The sequence below is a fragment of the Acinonyx jubatus genome, chromosome E4, assembly GCF_027475565.1.
Source record: "Acinonyx jubatus isolate Ajub_Pintada_27869175 chromosome E4, VMU_Ajub_asm_v1.0, whole genome shotgun sequence".
In the NCBI taxonomy this organism is placed as follows: Eukaryota; Metazoa; Chordata; class Mammalia; order Carnivora; family Felidae; genus Acinonyx; species Acinonyx jubatus.
The window spans coordinates 26,763,497-26,781,375 of NC_069395.1; the positions used below are offsets into that span (position 1 = coordinate 26,763,497).

A 17,879-nucleotide genomic window follows, 5' to 3' on the forward strand; every position below is an offset into this window, starting at 1 on the left:
AAGGGGAGGGAGACCCTGGATTCAGGATGGGTTGGAAGAACAGCTTACTAGCTACTTGCTGGTTTTCTTTGGAGAGCCCTGCCCCCCCCCCCCAACTTTTAAGCTACACCCTGCCAACTGCTAAGACCAGTGCTTGTTGGAGGTGCTGGAAAGAACGCCGATCAGAGCCGCGCTGGGCTGCTGTGGACACTCACGTTCATTTTCTTCACCGGGGGGCCGATAGAAGGACAGGACGAGGGAGATGATGGCTGCAATCTCCAGGATGATGAGTGTGACATCTTGGAGGGCTTCCCACACTAGTTCTAAGAAGGTCTTGGGCTTTTTGGGGGGGATAAAGTTCTGTCCGAACACATGCTTACGTTTCTCCAGGTCCGCAGGGTTCCCAGACAGACCTGGGAAGGAGATACGAGTAGGATGAGCAGGTGAGCAAAAAGGGGAAGAAATGAAGGACAGAAGAAGGAAGTTGAAAGACCGAAATAAAGACCCTCCGCTTCCTGTTCTGCCCAAGTATGAGATCCAGCCAGGGTGACCAATCTCCCCACTTTGCCCAGGATGTGGGGGGGAGGGTGTGTGTGTGTGTGTGTGTGTGATACCTTCAGTCTCAAAATGGGCAAACTGGGACAAGGTGGTCACAGGCGGCCACTGGCTGCCGCTCTGTCCCCAGGGTAAGCTAACCTAGATCTAACACCTCACCGCCTCCTCCCAAGGATGCTGCAGGCTCCAGCTCTGAGAACACAGACATTCAAACGGTCCCTAGGGCTGACAGAACTTTCCTCTCACATTAACATGTAACTACTGGTGATGATTCTACAACAGAGTTAGCTTCCATCCACTGCCTCACACACAAAGGCCCGGAAGAATAAGCTCTCTGCTCAAGGTCACACTAGGAAGCTAGGAGACAGCCGGACCAGTTGTCCCGTTTGGAAGTTCCAGGGGCTGTAGGAGAACAGGAGAGGCTTTCGGACTCCCAACTGTGGCCATCCCCTTGAGGCACATGTTCCCCCGTTTTCTGTCACCTCCCCCACAGACACAGACACAGACACACACCGCTAAGAGGTGCTACCATTCTAGTAAGTACTGTGGACTTACAGAAGTACTACTTAGACTAAGTATTAGGTATTAAGAGAAGCACTATTATTCACATTGATTGAAAAGAGAACACAAAACTGAAGCGGCAAAGTCAGACGGTATGCAGTCCTTGTGTACCGGCACGCTCCCCTCTAGCACATATGCTTATAAACCTGTATGAGTGTGCACCCATATTCCAGACATGTTCCAGAGAGAAAAGGGATAGGCAGAATTATTCCCTATTCTCAGTGCCGCCTTTATTTCAGGACTTTTTTTTTTTTATGTCTATTTATTTTTGAAAGAGAGAGAGGGGGAGGAGGGGCAGAGTGAGAGTGGGAGACACAGAATCCGGAGCAGGCTCCAGGCTCCGAGCTGTCAGCACAGAGCCCGGCGCGGGGCCTGAACTCATGAACTGTGAGATCGTGACCTGAGCCAAAGTCGGACGCTTAACAGACTGAGCCACCCAGGGGCCCCCAGGCCTTATATATAGGCTCCTCTGCTGGGCCCAAGGAGGGGGTTATACTGTAGGGGAAGGAGGGAAATCCTAAAACTTCAACGGATGCCAGGTGGCATTTCTCAAGTTGTTTACCCAGAGCAGCAGATAAGCCCTGGGCTTGGCACCTGGAGCTGCACTGTTCCATGGGTTCCCACCCACGGGCAGGGTGGGGCGAGCTTTGTCTGGGGAAAAGAAAGTCCTAGCAGAGGAGAGTTAGAATCAGAGGGCAGGGACACTCCATGAAGCCTCACGAGGGAGAGCAGGGGACAGGAAGCTGCAAGGAGAATTGGAGATGCTGATGCCAGAGGGCTGCTTCACACTTTGGTCAACAGGAAGGGGGCGTGAAGGCAGACCTCTACTCTCCGTCTCTGCTCAACAGGACCCAAGAGTGGTATCTTAAGTGGCAAGAGGAGGGATTTGGGTCAGACCTCGGGAAGGTACTCGGACAGAAAAAGACTGGGGAAAGGGGAAACCAGAAGGGGTGTTGCTTGTAGGGTCTGAGATGGCCTCCATTTCTGGATCCAGAAGACAAAAACCATCAGAAGGGGTACTCAAGATACTCCCTTGTCTGGGAGGGTAGATGAAGGACCCTGAGTGGAGGGAAAGTGTGTGTGTGTGTGTGTGTGTGTGTGTGTGTGTGTGTGCGCGCGCGGGGTCGGGGGGCGGTGGTGGTGAACTGGCTTCCACACTGTTGGAGTTGGGGAATAGAGACCACTCTCACCTGCCAGCGCTCAGTCTGAGAGGGAAACGGGGAGCCGGTCAGGGAAGTGGTGCCCATATTCTAATCCAGGGCCTCCTGCCTCCCAGTGCCCAGATTTGCCACCCTGGCCTCTGGCTGAGTGGCGTAGCCAACTCTGTGGGGGAGTGGGTTTGGCCAAAGCACTAGAAGCAAGTTGGGCTGCTTCCCAGAGGCTCCCTGCCTCCACCGCACTGCAAAGTCGGGTTCCCAGTGGGAAGGGAAAGCAAGGGCCTGGGAAAGGAGTGTTTCTGGGCAGGGCCTCGTGACCCCCAGGCAGGCAGAGGCGGAGCAGTCGGCGGGTCCCGGCCGGTTCTTTCTCCCCGAGGACCTGAGAGAGCGAGGCTGTGCCAGTTTGGGACCGCTCTACTGGAGGGCCAGGTTTGCTCGAGGGAAACAGGAGTTCTGATCATTTGTTCATCTCCCCGGGGACGTTTCTCAAGGAAGCAGCGAGGAGATGCCCTTGCCCCCTTACCAAGGTGAGTAGATGACTGTGAGGGCAAACCAGATACCAGATACTAGAGGTCATCTTAAGGGACATCCCAAGACCCCAATGGAGGCCAAAGCCAACAGCAGCAACAACAATCTAGCTGAAAGCACCCATCTGAGGTCACCCTGCCCTCTCTGTTCTCAGATTAATACCCTGTGACCTCCCTCTTTCTCTCTCGTGCTCTATCCATTCAGCCAGCACATCCTGGCAGCTTTATCTTCAAAATATACCCAAGGTCTATTCCCTTCTCACTTTCCACTGCCACCGTCCTGGTGTGAGCTGGCACCCTCTCTTGCCTGGGTGATGACGACTGTCCTCTAACTGGTAACCTTGCTCCCACCCCTGCTGTCCTGTGCCCCGTCTCCTCCCAACACAGTAGCCAGAACGATCTTTTTCAAACCCGACCCCTGGCACTCACCTACTGGTGGCTGTTACTTGGAGTGAAAGCGGGCACCGGGGCCTTTATGATGGCCCGTAAGGCCCCTCAAGAGCCCCCGGCCTCCCACCCCTCAACTCCTACTATTTGCTCCTTGCCCAGCGAGCCTTCCTGCCATGCCCTGAACGCGTTCGAGAAGCTTCTATGTCAGGGCCCTGCAGTAGCTCCTCCTTGGCTCAGCTTGCTGTTCACTAGCTCATTCTCTTACCTCTTTCCGGTGTTTGTACACCGACCCTGACCTCACTGATTTAATAATATGGCTTCTCCGCTCCAGCACTCTCGATCCCCTTATGCTGTGTCACTGTTTCCTTCCACAGGTCTTCTCCCCTATTATGTTATACGATGTGTTCATTATGTCCGTCCACCCCACCCCCCCCCCCCCCGCCCCCGCCTCCACGAGGGCGGGAGCTTTGTCTTTGTTCCTTAGGTCTACAACAGTGCCCGGCATTGTACGCGTACAAATGTGCTGAATGAACTGAATGGATGAGTAATAAATCAGGTTGCTAACGTTTAAGTGATTACTAGGTGCCAGATGCTTCACCAGGCACATTGGTGCCTTCTCGTTCAGACGCTGCAAACCCCTATGAGACAGTTACTGTTAACCCCATTTTACATATCAGCAGACTGAGGCCTGGAGAGGTTATGTAACTACTCGGGCTGGTATGCGACACAGTCTGTTCCACTCCCCAGGAAGCAGCTGCACGCCCACCTACACGCAGAGGGGGCTGGGGTGTGGAAGCGGCTTCGTTCCAGGGTGACTAACTGGTCCCGCTTGGCCTGGGACTTCCCAGGTTCGGGCCCCGAAGCTCCCGCGTCCTGGAAACCACCCGGCACCCCCTGGGTCCCATGGCCGGTGGCCCGCGTGCCGCTTTCCTCTGCGCCTCTACGCCAATCAGCCCTGATCCCACGGTTTACAACCGGGCCGAGTTAGTGTCTCCTTCCTGTCCTCAGGGATGGTGCCACCGGGTCTATCAGAGTCCAACCTATGAATCTCGCACTCGATACAAGGTTCATTATGGCCTTTTTTGGATCCAAGCAAACCAAACGGCACACATTACGGAAAACAGAAAGGTCAGGCCTTGCTCTTGCCTCGATGGCCTCAAAATCACACATGAACTTCCTGTTTGCCATTCTCTCTCATCTCTCTGCTCCACCTTAAGTCACCCTAAGCTGTTGCAGTAGCTATCTTAAGAAGTCAAGTGGCCGTCCCAGTTCCCAGTGTGCCCTGAGGCAGGGAGGGGCCTGTGGGGACTGTTAGCAAAGTAGCCTTGGGAATCCTCACTCCGACTTGTGGCAGGGCACGGGAAAGCCTGCGGGCCTGGGAGCTCAGCCAATCCCCAATTTTGGGCTTTTCATTCCATTCTTCCTGCCCCCAGAGGCTCTCAGGCCCTGCTCTCCACAGAGGTAACTTCGCATAAATCCTTGTCTAGCCGAGGACAGGGTATTAGACCCTGATCTCTGCAGTGGCTTCTCAAATACGCAGCTTCCTGGAGAGAAGCTTGGCAGGGAGAGAATGCTGGAAACACAGGAAAAGGATTTCCCTTAGAAATACATCAAAAAAAAAAAAAAAAAAAAGAGAGAGAGAGAGGAATCTTTGTCCCCAAGAACATGGGAGAGAGAAAGCCCCACCCAAATCAGGAGTGCTTTTGGCTCTAAGAACCAGACTGAACACATGAGCTGGGAGAGGCGACAAAGAATGTCAGGCTTTGAAGTCATCGCCCCTACCCCGTGCTGGGGAGTTTCACGGCCCCTGCCCAGGCTGGCAGGAGACGGAATACGCAGCAGTGGAAAATCTGTGTCTGCTGTGGGTCTGTGCGGGGAACCAGGGCTTGGGAGGAGAGGCGGCAGCCCGGTCCTCAGTGGCCTGGCTCCAGCAGGGAAGGGCCAGGGCCAGCCTCCCTGGGACACCAAGCGCTGTCGCTGTCGGCAGCGGCACCCCTCACGAGAACCAGCTCAGCCCCAGAAAGGGTGGGGCTGGGTCAGACATCACGAGGGACTTCCCAGCTGGCTGAGTTATGACACCTTGCCAAAGAGAAGCAGACTCATCTCCCACACACGTAGTACCAGGGACAGGTTGCCCTGGGTGGGGTGGAAGGCAGCCCTCTTTGGTACAGGAGAACAGGCAGCAGAATACCTTTCAAGTCCTACCTTAAAAACCTTGCGTTGGGGGGGGCTGAGGGGAGGGGGAGCTCGACATCAGCACAGGGACCGCAGGCTTTCGGCAAATGCCACGACCTCAGCATCTCTAGCCTAGCACACCCACAGCTCGGAGATGTGCTCTCTGGCTGCTGGACCTCCAGCCCCTAGAGAGAAAGCCATCTCCTCAGGGTCACCGCAAGAGGATGCCGGACTTGGGGAAGAATGGCCCCTTCCTGATGCTCAGTGCACACAGCCCCGCAGCGTCGGCAGGGAGTGTCTCCCTTCGTCTGGCCCTCCTCTCCACGCCTTTTCTGAACACCCCAAAGCTGGCGCAGAGCGAGAAAGCTCCCTGGTCTGCCCTCCGCAGCCCTCTGCTCGGCCACCTGCTCCCACACCGCACGCGTGTGCTTCCCTCCAGTGTCACGCTCCCCGGTGCTCACACGTCAGAGCTAAATAAAAAGAGTGAAAGCCTTACTTCCAAGGGTGGATGCGACATCTGCCTCGGCCCAGGAGGGAGTGCTATCTCTCTCCCCCACCGCCCCTAGCTGATGTTCCATGCAAGGCAACAAGAAGGTCCAGAACGAAACAGAACTTGCAAGCTTTTCTGCTGAGCTGCGAAAGGAATGCGGCACAAAGGGTTCCCGGCCTGGAAGTGGGGGCAAAGTAGTGGGGGGAGGGGGTGGTTCTCAGGCTCAGGAAGACTCATCCCCTCTCCCCATCAAGACTGCCCTGTCCCCTGCCTGGCAGCATTATGCCAGCCATCCCAGAAGCCCGGCTCTGGGCAAGGAGGGGCTGAACCGAAAAGAATTCACAGAGCCTGGGGTTGGGCTGGGGAAGGAAGGTCCAAAGCTGTCACGCACTGTTGGCCTCACTCAGCCCTGGGCGCACAAATCACACAGGGGACTCCCAGGATGCAACATGGAATCCCCTGCAGGGGGTGGAAGAGGGGGGGAGGCTCCGAGGGAGGGCGCTTTCACTCTCTTTCTCAATCACCTATTTTCCTCATTCCAGCTGTTGAGACAGCTTCCCCTGGGGTTTGGTGGAAACCTTTCCCACCCCTCCCTCCGTAAAGTACTCAGTATTTCTTTGAAGAAGTTACTAGACTTGGCCTCAGCTTCTCACATCACAGCATAGCTGCTTTCTGGCTGTTTCGCTGGCCTGCCCACCTTCTCTTCCCTTCCCTCCAAGATGTTCTTCTGGCTTGAGTCTCTCTCACATCTTAAAGTAGTGCTGATAGATCTGCCCGAAGCACGATGGGCAGAGAGGGCCAGACTGCCAGCCTCTGCAGCCATGCCCACGTGCATTGCTTTCAGGATCACTTATCTGGCCTTTTTGGTAGCCAGTCGGCTGAGTGTCTTGGACAAGAGTTGAAGGTGATGGCTGTGGGGCAGAGGGCCAGAGGAAAGAGAGGTGGCTCGGCTATGCTTCTCTTCTGGAATTGACGAGCTCCTAAGAACAGGTAGTCTTTTTTTTTTTTTTTTTTTTTTTTTTTAGTTTCTTTATTTTGAGGGGGGAGTCAGAGAGAGCAGGGGAGGGGCAGAGAGAGAGGGAGAGAGAGAATCCCCAGCAGGCCCTGCACTGTCAGTGCAGAGCCCAACACGGGGCTCGAACTCGCAAACCGTGAGACCATGACTTGAGCTGACACCAAGAGTCGGCCAATTAGCCGATTGGGCCACTCAGGTGCCCTAGAAGCAGGTGCTCCGAAAACACGCGATCCGCCCTAAAGACAGGGAGGAAGATATCAAAGAGGCCGGTTACCATCTTCCTCTTACGTCCGTTGCATCTCATATCCACTCCCCTGGTTCTGTACCCCTCCCCACCCCTACGCTAACATTCTCTAAAGCAGCGGCCTCTAAGTAGGGGGCACGCAACCATCTGCTGGAGCATGGGAGAAGCACCAGAACTTTTTATATGACTTCATCCACTTCTATTTCTTGCATCTCTTACTATGTAAATAATACTAGTGTTAGAAGCATTAATAGTAATATAGTAGAGTTGTGGGTAAGCATGTATTATTTATCATGTGCTCAGCTTTTTTTCCAGATTGAAAATGCTACTGGAAGGGCGCCTGGGTGGCTCAGTCGGTTGAGTGTCCGACTTTTGATTTCGGCTCAGGTCACGATCCCAGGGTCGTGAGATCAAGCCCCGCATGGGGCTCTGTGTTGACTGCGGGGTCTGCTTAAGATTCTCTCTCTCTCTCTGCCCCTCTCTCCAACGTGCTCTCCCTCTCAAATAAAAAAAGCAAACAAAGAAAATGCTACTGGAGATTTCAGTCTGCACAGGGAGGAAGAGCCCATCCTAGCGTGTCCCAGCTCGTGGAAAATGGACGATGCTTGTGGGACACGCCACTGACCTCAGAAGGCTTGGGGACAGGAACACAGTTAAACCCCAGAGATCTTAACATGACAGGAAATATTACGCTAAACTTTGCCGTTAATGAACCAGGATGGTAATTCAGGAGGGACTGTCTTAAAACAGATTCTTTCCCCTCTTGCTTTTTACTCCCCAAAGAATCTCAGCTTCCCAAACTTAGTGGCTGCCCAGTAACTATGCAGGGCGAAGACGCCGCCATTTTCTGTCAGGAACATTCCGCGAGTGCTAGCAGCTGCCGTGGAGCACGGCCAGGCCTCAGCTTCCCCAGGCAATCAGAGGTACAGCGGTCCATGCTCCCAACTAGCCACGCCCACTGACGGGGCAGAAGCCACGGGTAATATTAGCACTGGGTCACAATTAGACATTTTATCAGGCATTGAAATAGAGAGCAAAGTTTTGAATTACCTGTGCTTCTGAGACTCTCTGTATTCCTGCTCTAGCCTAAGAATAGTCTATTCTGTTCTACCCAGTCGTAAGAACTTAGGGGAGGCATTTAAGCCTTCGGACCTGGAAGGAGGGGAGGGGGATGAATAAAATTAAATCCCACCTGCCTCTAGAATTGTGTAAATCCAGTATAATAAAACCATGCTCGTGTCATAAATATTATAAACTCCCAGTTCCATAAGGCCCCTTAAAGCTATGGTTTAAAAAAAAAAAAAAATCTGTCAGATCTATATAGGTGATGCTATCAACCCAACAGATAATAAAAAGGAAGGGTCATACTCTAGGAACCAATTTCCCCAGCCTTACTTCACCAGGTTACCAACTACCAGAATTCAAGCACCAGGTGAATTTCTTTATTCTTTTTTTTTTTAATGTTTATTGATTTTTGAGAGAGAGAGAGAGAGAGAGATAGAGAGAGAGAGAGAGAAAGACGCTGAGTGCAAGTGGGGGAGGGGCAGAGAGGGAGACACAGAATCCGAAGCAGCCTCCAGGCTCTGAGCTGTCAGCACAGAGCCCGATGCGGGGCTTGAACCCACGAACCGTGAGATCACGACCTGAGCCGAAGTCAGACGCTTAACCGACTGAGCCACCCTGGCACCCCTCTTTTTTCTTAGTCTGCAGGGGCCTCCCACAGGGGACAGGACTACAGTAGGTTGTTAGGCACCTCAGTGCGGTCTCCTGTGACCAGGCTGGCTTTTTACAGCATCAGCTCTTTGAGGCACCTGGAGAGTGAAGTTCTTTTCTCAGCCCTGCTGCACGAAACAGCTCAGCATTGCCTTTGTCTGGGGAGAGACTTCTGTGTCACAGCTCCTCTGTGCCTCCTTTTCTATGCTCGTATTCCTCGCACATGCGAGGAGGTCATTGTTGGCACGGGGGAATAAACATTACTCATGGAAAAGTTGCTTTCGGACTCCCTGCCTCCCCAGCTCCAGGACCGGCCCTATGATTAAGTCTTACACGGAAACAAATCAGGATACAGACTTGTGATCTAAGGAAGCAGGAGAATGGCGGCAGACAGCCGCCCCACTGGTAGGGGGACTGGCGTTGGGGCATGGCCGGGGCCCGTAGCAGCAGAGGCACCTGCCATCAGAAGCCATGGCTTTCCACCACAGGTCTGAAACTAGGAGTGGGGAGGAATCTAAGGGCATTAGTTACATCGACAACATTTGCTGTCTGATGGTGAGATTAAAGCAGCATATATGATGGCCTTTGGGAATGGAAGCTGTCTGGGAATCAGGGAGGAGACAGTAGCAGCTATGAGAAATGGATTAGGAAAACTGGGAGGAGAGTCTGGATCCTTCTATCAGGAGCGTCCCAGGTTCCAACTGATTTGGACTCCTGAGCTTTGCTTTGTGAGAGAAATGACTGGCCAAAGCCATCAAGAGTGGTATAGGAAGGGGAAAAAGGAAGATCCTGCCTGCATTGCTCAGTGAAAATAGAACGCGAATAGCCTCTGTTTAAGATCAACACTACTACAAAAGTGGTAGAATAAAGAAATCTAGCTGACAAAAAGCAGTGCCCAAAGGGCAGTCATTAGATTCTAGCCAGAGGGCAAAGACTGAGCCGTGGGAGAGCGACCAAGCCCTGCCATCTGAACTGGATCTCTTTGACATCCAGAGGTGAAAGGACGCAATGGCCATTGGTTACAGTCATACAAGCAGGAACCTCTCCAGAGGAAATAATACATCGTACTCCACGGGCGCTCATACTCTGGCAGATACCTTCAGACATGTGGGCTCCATTTTAATCTGAGACAACTCATTAATTGAATACCCATCCTAAGCTTGAGCGCTGGATGTACATGATATGTACGTGGAATCCCAATATTTTAATCCCGATAACTGAATGGGCTAGGTATTAACATCATTTTCAAAGAAGGAAGAGACTCAGGGCGGTTAAGTAAACTGTTCAATGATACTCAGTAAATGGGGGAGCTAGTGTTTGAACTCATGAGAGGTAGGAAACTGGATTCTAGCAGTCAAGAGAACACGGAAGGAAGCTCCCTCAGATTGCGAAGAAAACAAGACATGTTAATGTACAGATATCTAGATAAAAATCTCTCGCTCGTTCGCTCTTGCTCTCTCTCAATCCTAAAGAGTCTGGAAAAGAGACTTGGACTCTTGTCCAAGTCCAAGTCCAAACTTACAGCACTGGCTGGGGGTCAAAACTTCTTAGACTTGGCAAAAAAAATGATGTAGGTTCCAAGGAAGGCTAGAAATAGTCTACTTCAAGAGGCTAAAGGCATCTGAAGGACAAGATCTTTTTTTTTCTTAATATTTTTTTAATATTTATTTTTATTTTTGAGAGACAGAGACAGAGACAGACTGCGAGTGGGGGAGGGGCAGAGAGGGAGGGAGACGCAGAATCCGAAGCAGGCTCCAGGCTCCAAGCTGTTAGCACAGAGCCCAACACGGGGCTCAAACTCAGGAACCGCGAGATCACGACCTGGGCCAAAGTCGGATGCTCAACAGTCGGATGCTCAACCGACTGAGCCACCCAGGCGCTCTGAAGGACAAGATTTCTGATTTACCTAATGCTACTCAGCCATGTCCTGCCTCACTGATGGGGCCAAGTAAGACCCTGTAACACAGATGCTATAACCATGCATAAGTGACAAAGGAAGGTTCCTTTGATTCTGTCTCCATTCTGATGAGGCAAAATTTTACATTACCATGGCTTATTGGGCAACTGAAGTGAGCCAGGCAAGCACGAAGCCAGGTTTTCCGTTCTCTTTTAAAAGCACATTAAGAAGAACTATATTAAAGTGTGCCAGGCAGGGTTGAAAAAAGTCATCAATAATTCCCTGACACGAAGCAAAGTGAATAATCCAAAGATACGGTAGGTACTACCCTGTGATTTGCCCCCCTATTTCTAACTGTACACGATAGACAGATGCCACGTTGGGCGGATGCACTGGGTCACTTTTTTTGTGCCCGTTCTCCCCAGTTACACTGTGAGATCGGTGTGGGGCAGAATTGTATTTAAGTTCTTCTGTAATCAGAGACTGATATTGAATAAGAGACTTGATCACTTACTGATAAAAGCGTCTCTAACACAGACACTTGTAAAGCAGAGCCAAATCCTGTCCTTTCTGTACACTGACACAGAAAAAGGAAGAAAGTCCGACCATCAGCGAACACCGTCGCTGGGAAAGAGATGGCTCTCCGTGGTCTCACCTCCTTTCAGAGGCCATGTTTTTCTCAAACGACCCAGATACACCAGTGAGGTCTCTTACTGCCCTCTCGAGAAGCCGGGAAACCATAGTTTTGAACACTAGCCACCTTCCTCTGATTCCCCACCCCTGGTGTGGTTTTTACCTTCCACGGGGTTGGTTTTCAGTCTACTGCAGAGATTCGTTACACCCCCGTAGTGGACGTTGATCTGGTTGATTGCGTCGGTCGAACGTAGCTCCATGAGCTTCCGCAGGTCCATTACTGTGCAGCCAAACTCCCGCTCGTGGCTCTCAACCATCGAGTTGGCCGGCAAGGTACGTTCTGTTGGGTTCGTCATTCTGCCTGCTGTTACCAAGCCCCTCGACCAGAGAAAATGTGGTTTCCCTTCAACTGGTCAGGAACCCCTGCCCGTCTGCCTCACTTCTTACTTCTTGCTTCTCTGGGAGCCTGGGTAGGAAATAGTTGGGCTATATCCTGTGCAGTGAGCTTCAGGGTAGCAGCCTCTAGCCCAGATCCTTTTTGTGTATGAAGCTCGGCAGCGAGGGGAGGAAGGGGGTGGGGGAGCCGAGTGGAAGCCGGACCACGTGTCACGACGATTGGTGTCCCCAGGTGGTAATGGAAGCCGTTGTCCAGGGTAGGTAGGTTCCTAGCTTAGACCAGCTTGCCCAGATGGAGGTATAAACAGGATGTGCGTGTTACCATGGAGGCTACCTTAGCAACAACCGGCAACTGCGGTGGTAGAGAGGCGGCAGGAGAAGGAGGAGGAAGAGGAGGGCTCCCTGGATACCGCTGACAACTGGATCTCTGGAATAAAGATTCGAAGACAGACAAAAACAATTAGAGCAGCCATGAGGATCCAGCACCTGCGAGGCAAGAGGTACTCATTTTAGGGCTTAGATGACGGCGGGTGCCTGAGCTGAACCGATCGCCAAGGCCTGAGCTGAGGGATCGGACTCAGGAGGGGCCCGCCCCTCCCTAGGAGGCCCCAGCAGCCTGTACACCCCCATGGAGAGGAGTAATTTCCGATATACCCCAGTCTTCACATCACGCCATTCTCAAGCCAAGTGACAATCTGGCGACTTCAGGAACTTGGAAATAAAAGGTTTGTAACCCCTAATGGCTCTCACGCTCTCCACGTCTATCCATATGAGGGCCCCACTATGAACTCCTTTAGTCTGATTTTAACTGGTCAGAAGAGGAGTCCAGACCAGAGTGGCCTGGAGGGTGGCCTGCCAGTCTGCCCCCCGCGCCCCTGAACCCTGCGCCCTGTACCCAACACCCACATTGACAAACCAGGAGGGCAACCTGATAGAAGATGCCCAGATGCTCCGGGGCCCCTCCGAATACTCAGCCTCCAGCCCGCTGCAGCTGTGAGCAGGTTGGGGACTACGTTCAGGTCTTGGAGCTAATAAGCCCCATCCCTCCAAAAAGCTTTCGCCGTCTCCAAAAGGGGAGAGTAAAATGCTCTGGCAGTTGGCAATCCAGGGTGCAGCCTTTCTACGTAAACGGGACAGAAGGACCTCTGAGAAGGAGGTTTGCAGCGTATGGTTTCAATGTTACTCGGGGTGGCGGGGATAAGGCAGCTATCAGTTCAGATAGAGCCCAGGGCCATGGCAAGGTCAGCAGGAAAGCAGGGTTAGCCCGCGTGTGAGTCAGCATCGGAGGGTCTCAGATCAGCATTTCTCCCCTCAGAAAGGCATGTGCGCCCCCTCTGAGTGGGAGGAAGGGCAGAGCTACGTGCAGGTGAGGATCTAAAGGGCTGAAGGTGGCCAGGCTCCCCCTGCCCCCCGCCCCGGCCCTGTTCTTAGCTTTAGAGAGCAGCTCCTGCGTGTCGTGGGGGACCCATCGTCACACAGCAGCCGTTTAAATGTGAAGCGGCTCTTTCTGAACGCGGCACCAGAACACGGGGGCCCAGCCCTGGTTAAACAGTCCCCAGTGACTTGAGTTGTTACCAGGGAGTGGCAAGGATCTCGGGACAGCCCCTCTCTAATACATAGATGACATCCTCACTTGTAGAAGGCGAGCAAAGAGGCACAAGAACCATCAGAAAAGGGCTGGGCTCTTTTACCGGTTACTTTTCCCCAAATCACGTGTGGCCAAAGTTTCCTACCAATCCTGTTCCCGGCGGGTCCCCTGGGATGGAGTTGGGTACTCCTCCCTCCCCCAGTGTTCACTCTGCCTCCTCCTTTTATCAGAGATTTTTAGAGCTACTCTGACCTACAGAGGGCTAAGCAAGCAGGGCTTTGCTTTATTGTTGCTATTGTTTTTCAAACATCACACTGCCTTTTGCTTTTTCTGTTTTAAAGACTTTTTTTAAAGTTTATTTATTTATTTGAGAGAGAGGGAGAGAGAGAGAGAGAGAGAGAGGCAGAGAGAGAGAGGGAGAGAGAGAATCCCAAGCAGGCTCCATGCTGTCAGCACAGATCCCGATGCAGGGCTCGAACTCCCGAAACCGTGAGATCATGACCTGAGCCGAAACCAAGAGTTGGACACTTAACCGACTGAGCCCCCCAGGCGCCCCCTCCTTTTTTTCTTTTTTAGATGTCATCAGAGTAGCCTGGGGAACAGAGGTCTGGAGAGAACCTGAGGCAATGTGTCAAACTCCCTTCACTCAGACTGGCCCAATGATAGGCGGTATGACAGAATTTCCCTCCAGTTCAGCTTCTCGTCGAAGCTTGGAAGCAGTGGGAAGGGCTAGAGCAGTAAGGAGCCCATCTTGACCCTTAAGTAGAGCTCCTTAACCTTTCAAGAGGATGTTGACAACAGTGCTGACAGAGTGCTAAACTGGAAATCAGACTTTACTTTTTCTATCTCGACCCACTATAATGTCTGTCCCATGAAGGCTAAGCTTTGCACTTGTCGTGTTCACGGCTTTATCCCCAGTGCCATAAGGGCGCCTGCACACATGGGCATTCAGCTCATTTTGTTGTCATGGTTGTTGTTGTTGAATAACTGGTAGCATATCCAGAACCAGATTTACCATCTTCCCAGGCACCCTTGGGGCATGTCACTTGGCCTTCTTAGGGCTCAGTTCCTCCCACCTTCACCTGGGGGAAAAAATCAGCCCTACCTCTTCACACCATCTCAAGAAAGTGACAAAGGACTAGAATAAGAGATAGAAATAGTGCTGGAAATCTTTTTTTTTTTTTTTAATGTTTATTTTTGAGAGAGAGAGAGAGAGAGAGAGAGAGACAGAGTGAGAGCAGGGGAGGGGCAGAGAGAGAGAGAGGGAGACACAGAAAACGAAGCAGGCTCCAGGCTCTGAGCTGTCGGCACAGAGCCCAACACAGGGCTCGAACTCACGGACCGTGAGATCATGACCTGAGCCGAAGTCGGACACTTAACTGACTGAGACCCTAGTGCTTGGAAATCTTAGATGAAAGATGACCAGTGCCCAGTATGTCCACTCTCAAGTGATGGGAGAAGGCTTAATTTGATCTTAATGAACTTTTGGTATCTAGCCCTTTAAGCAGAAGGACAATAAGCTCCACGTCCCCCTCCATCTCTCCTTGCCAAAGGGAATGCCCAACCCTCAGAAAGAATGGAAAATTCCAAGGCAGCTCCATTAGCAATAACCATTAGCTACGTTATAACCACTGGCAACACCACTAGGCTATGCAGCCTTCGATTTCTAGAAAAGAAGAAGGGACGGTCTGAGTCACAGTTCCTTACTTTGAACCTCTCCTCAAGGTATGAAAGGGGAGAAATTTTTCACTCACGGAGGTGACCAGTGAGAAAAGGTCACTTGAGATTAGAGCACGTGGGGCATGTGGCAGAGAATGAGGTCTGTCTGCTTCGGGTTGCTCTAGAGACGCTTACAGAGGAGGTCACGCACTAAGCCGTTGACACAGAGTCAGGCGGCCGTTGTCAGCTGGGGCCCCCAGCTTAAGGTGGGATCTCTAAGGACATTCTTCCGGAATTCGGAGGCCTAGCAGGCACCCATACGCCTCTCTGAGCTCTCAGAATGTGAGCGTTCCACAGCTGCTGAGTCTGCCTGGCCCCTACCCTTATTAGGCAACTGGCAAAGAATAATCTGTAAGTGCTCTCACACCCCCTCGGCCACAGCCTCAGCCTCAGACGCAACGCTCAGACGCCTGGGAGGTACCACCTCTTGTCAGGTCAGGATTAGTCACGCAGCCCTGGGGCATTCTGGATAAGGTATGTGCTCACTCCCAGTTTCTAGCATTTTGCCAGCTTAAAGGACGATAGGACGGAAAAGCAAACACTACCTACAGGGGCAAGACATCCTATTATTGTACATGGTCATTGAATCATTTCAATGTTCTTCGGCCCAAAGTCTTGTAACATCCATTGTACAATTTGTAATGACGGTGAAAACATTGTCTTTAATCAATTCTACGTACGACAGGTTTAAACACGCCCCCCCCCCCCCGCCCCCATTTACAGATGAAGCCAGTGAGGTCCAACGAGAAAAAAAGTGATTTAGTCTTTGGCAAGTCAGCACCCTTGACCATCTGGCACTCCTTTTGTTATACCTTACTCCCTCCCTCGAGTCTGGACCTCCTCCTTTTCTTCCTCCTTCTCCTCCTCGTCCTCCTCCTCCTCCTTCTTCTTTTTTATATTTAATTTCATTTACTTATTTAAAAATTTTTAATGTTTACTTATTTTTGAGAGAGAGAGACAGAGCGCAAACAGGGGAGGGGCAAGAGAGAGAGGGAGACACAGAATCTGAAGCAGGCTCCAGGCTCCGAGCTGTCAGCACAGAGCCCGACGTGGGGCTCGAACTCATGGAACGCGAGATCATGACCTGAGCCAAAGTCAGACGCTTAACCGACTGAGCCACCCAGGTGCCCCTTTTTTTAAGTTTATTTATTTATTTTGAGAGAGAGAGAGGGAGAGCAAGCGGGGGAGGGGCAGAGAGAGAGACAGAGACAGAGACAGAGACAGAGAGAGAGAGAGAGAGAATCCAAAGCAGGGTCTGCATTGGCAGTGCAGAGCCTTACATGGGGCTCAAGCTCAAGACCCGTGAGATCATGACCTGAGCTGAAATCAAGAGTCAATTGCTCAACTGACTGAGCCACCCAGGCACCCCTTTTCATCTTTTATTTTACAGAGAGAGAGAGAGCATGCATGCACAGGGGAGGAGCAGAGAGAGAGAGAGGGAGAGGGACAGTCTCAAGCAGGCTCCATGCTGAGTGCGGAGCCAGACTTGGGGCTTGATCCCACGACCCTGGGATCCTGACCGGAGCCATAATCAAGTCAATTGCTCAACTGACTGAGCCTCCCGGGCACCCCTGGACCTCCTTATTTTCTGACAAACATCAGAAATGCAGGCATCTCTGGAGTGGAGAAAATAACCATTTCCACCTAGAGGAAATGTTGACTCTTCACCAGCTCTTTCTCCTTCAGAATCAACCACATCGCATCACAACTACATCACATCACAGGGGCTGAAACAGACCTTCTCCTGCTCCCGTACATACCTGAGAAACAAACAAACCACCCCACGCTTCCAGATAACTCAGTCTGCGGCGAGACTTGCTAGGAAGTTCTGAAACAGGCAGCTGCCAGAGACAAGGACCTCATGCCCTAAGCCACCAAACCATAAACAACAGTCAGACATTCTGTTTCCTCCAATTTTGTCCATGGAATCCCTTACTCTTGGAAACCTTCCCGGGCGCTAAAGAAGCGATACATCCCCAGGCTACGAGGAGAAAGGGCAGCTCCCGTGTAGGGATAGAGTAGGGTCTTTTGAGGACCTGAAAGTGAGCCCACACCCTGACTCTTCCCTGCCAGAGGCTCCTATTGAATCTGGCACGATGCATGGGAAATAAAGTATGAATGGAAACAGGAGAAAGGGAACAGGAGGGGCCAGGGCCCATGGAACCAGGCTGGCTCAGCACTGCAGCCGGACCTGCCTAGAATAATAAGGGCTACGCTCAGCTCTGGCCTCCAGGCTGCAAGCGAGGGCTGCCTCGTAGAGCCGCCTCTGGTTCCCTGCTCTACCCTGGGTTGACCTCTTCACCAGGCTGAGAGCCTCTGCTCGGGAGCGAGTCGGGAGCACTCAGAGATGCTGTGGTTGGAGTGTCAGCGTCACTGCCACGCAGGACATAAGGTGTGAAAGAGGGAAGACTTCGAGGGGGGTGGAGGGACAGGCCGGTCCTCCTCAGGAAGCACCAAACTGAGATACGAAACCTGCTCCAGTCGCCTCTTCTCCCCAAACCTGTGCCCTTCTTTGATCCGGAGTCTCCCTCTCCCAAGTGAGGCTCTATTTTTCTCCCTATCTGCAAGGGGAGGGATGGAGTGAGGGAGAGGGGTTGGAAGGGAGGGGAAGAAGGTTTGCCAGGTACCTTAGGAGGCACTCCGTGGGGAAATGAGAGAGACACACACACGTACGATATTTAGTGCCTAGGTGGCGGCTGATACGTACCGGCTGGCCATCACTACGTATATTGTCTCACTGAATCCTCACCAACAGTCCCACGGGGAGGGCACCACCATTTTATAGCAGGGAGATCAAGATTCAGAGAGCTAGGGTTTGTGCTCTAGTTGAATCCAAGCCA

General features: G+C 52.2%; 1 protein-coding gene across 7 annotated transcripts in view; it reads right to left on the reverse strand.

The window, feature by feature from the left end:
• The window catches only part of ATP2B4 (ATPase plasma membrane Ca2+ transporting 4), a 96,935-nt gene that overhangs the window by 39,045 nt on the left and 40,011 nt on the right, over window positions 1–17,879 (reverse strand). For 5 of the 7 annotated variants that reach the window (XM_027074769.2, XM_015067716.3, XM_027074768.2 and 2 more), the window contains exons 2-3: window positions 11,500–12,159; window positions 195–392 (exon numbers count right to left, since the gene is read on the reverse strand). In XM_027074769.2, the coding sequence (XP_026930570.1) occupies window positions 195–392; window positions 11,500–11,692 (391 nt within the window). In that variant the 5' untranslated portion in view covers window positions 11,693–12,159. The remainder of the gene's footprint in view (window positions 1–194; window positions 393–11,499; window positions 12,160–17,879) is intronic. The other 2 variants (XM_053209499.1, XM_053209500.1) reach the window with 1 other exon arrangement.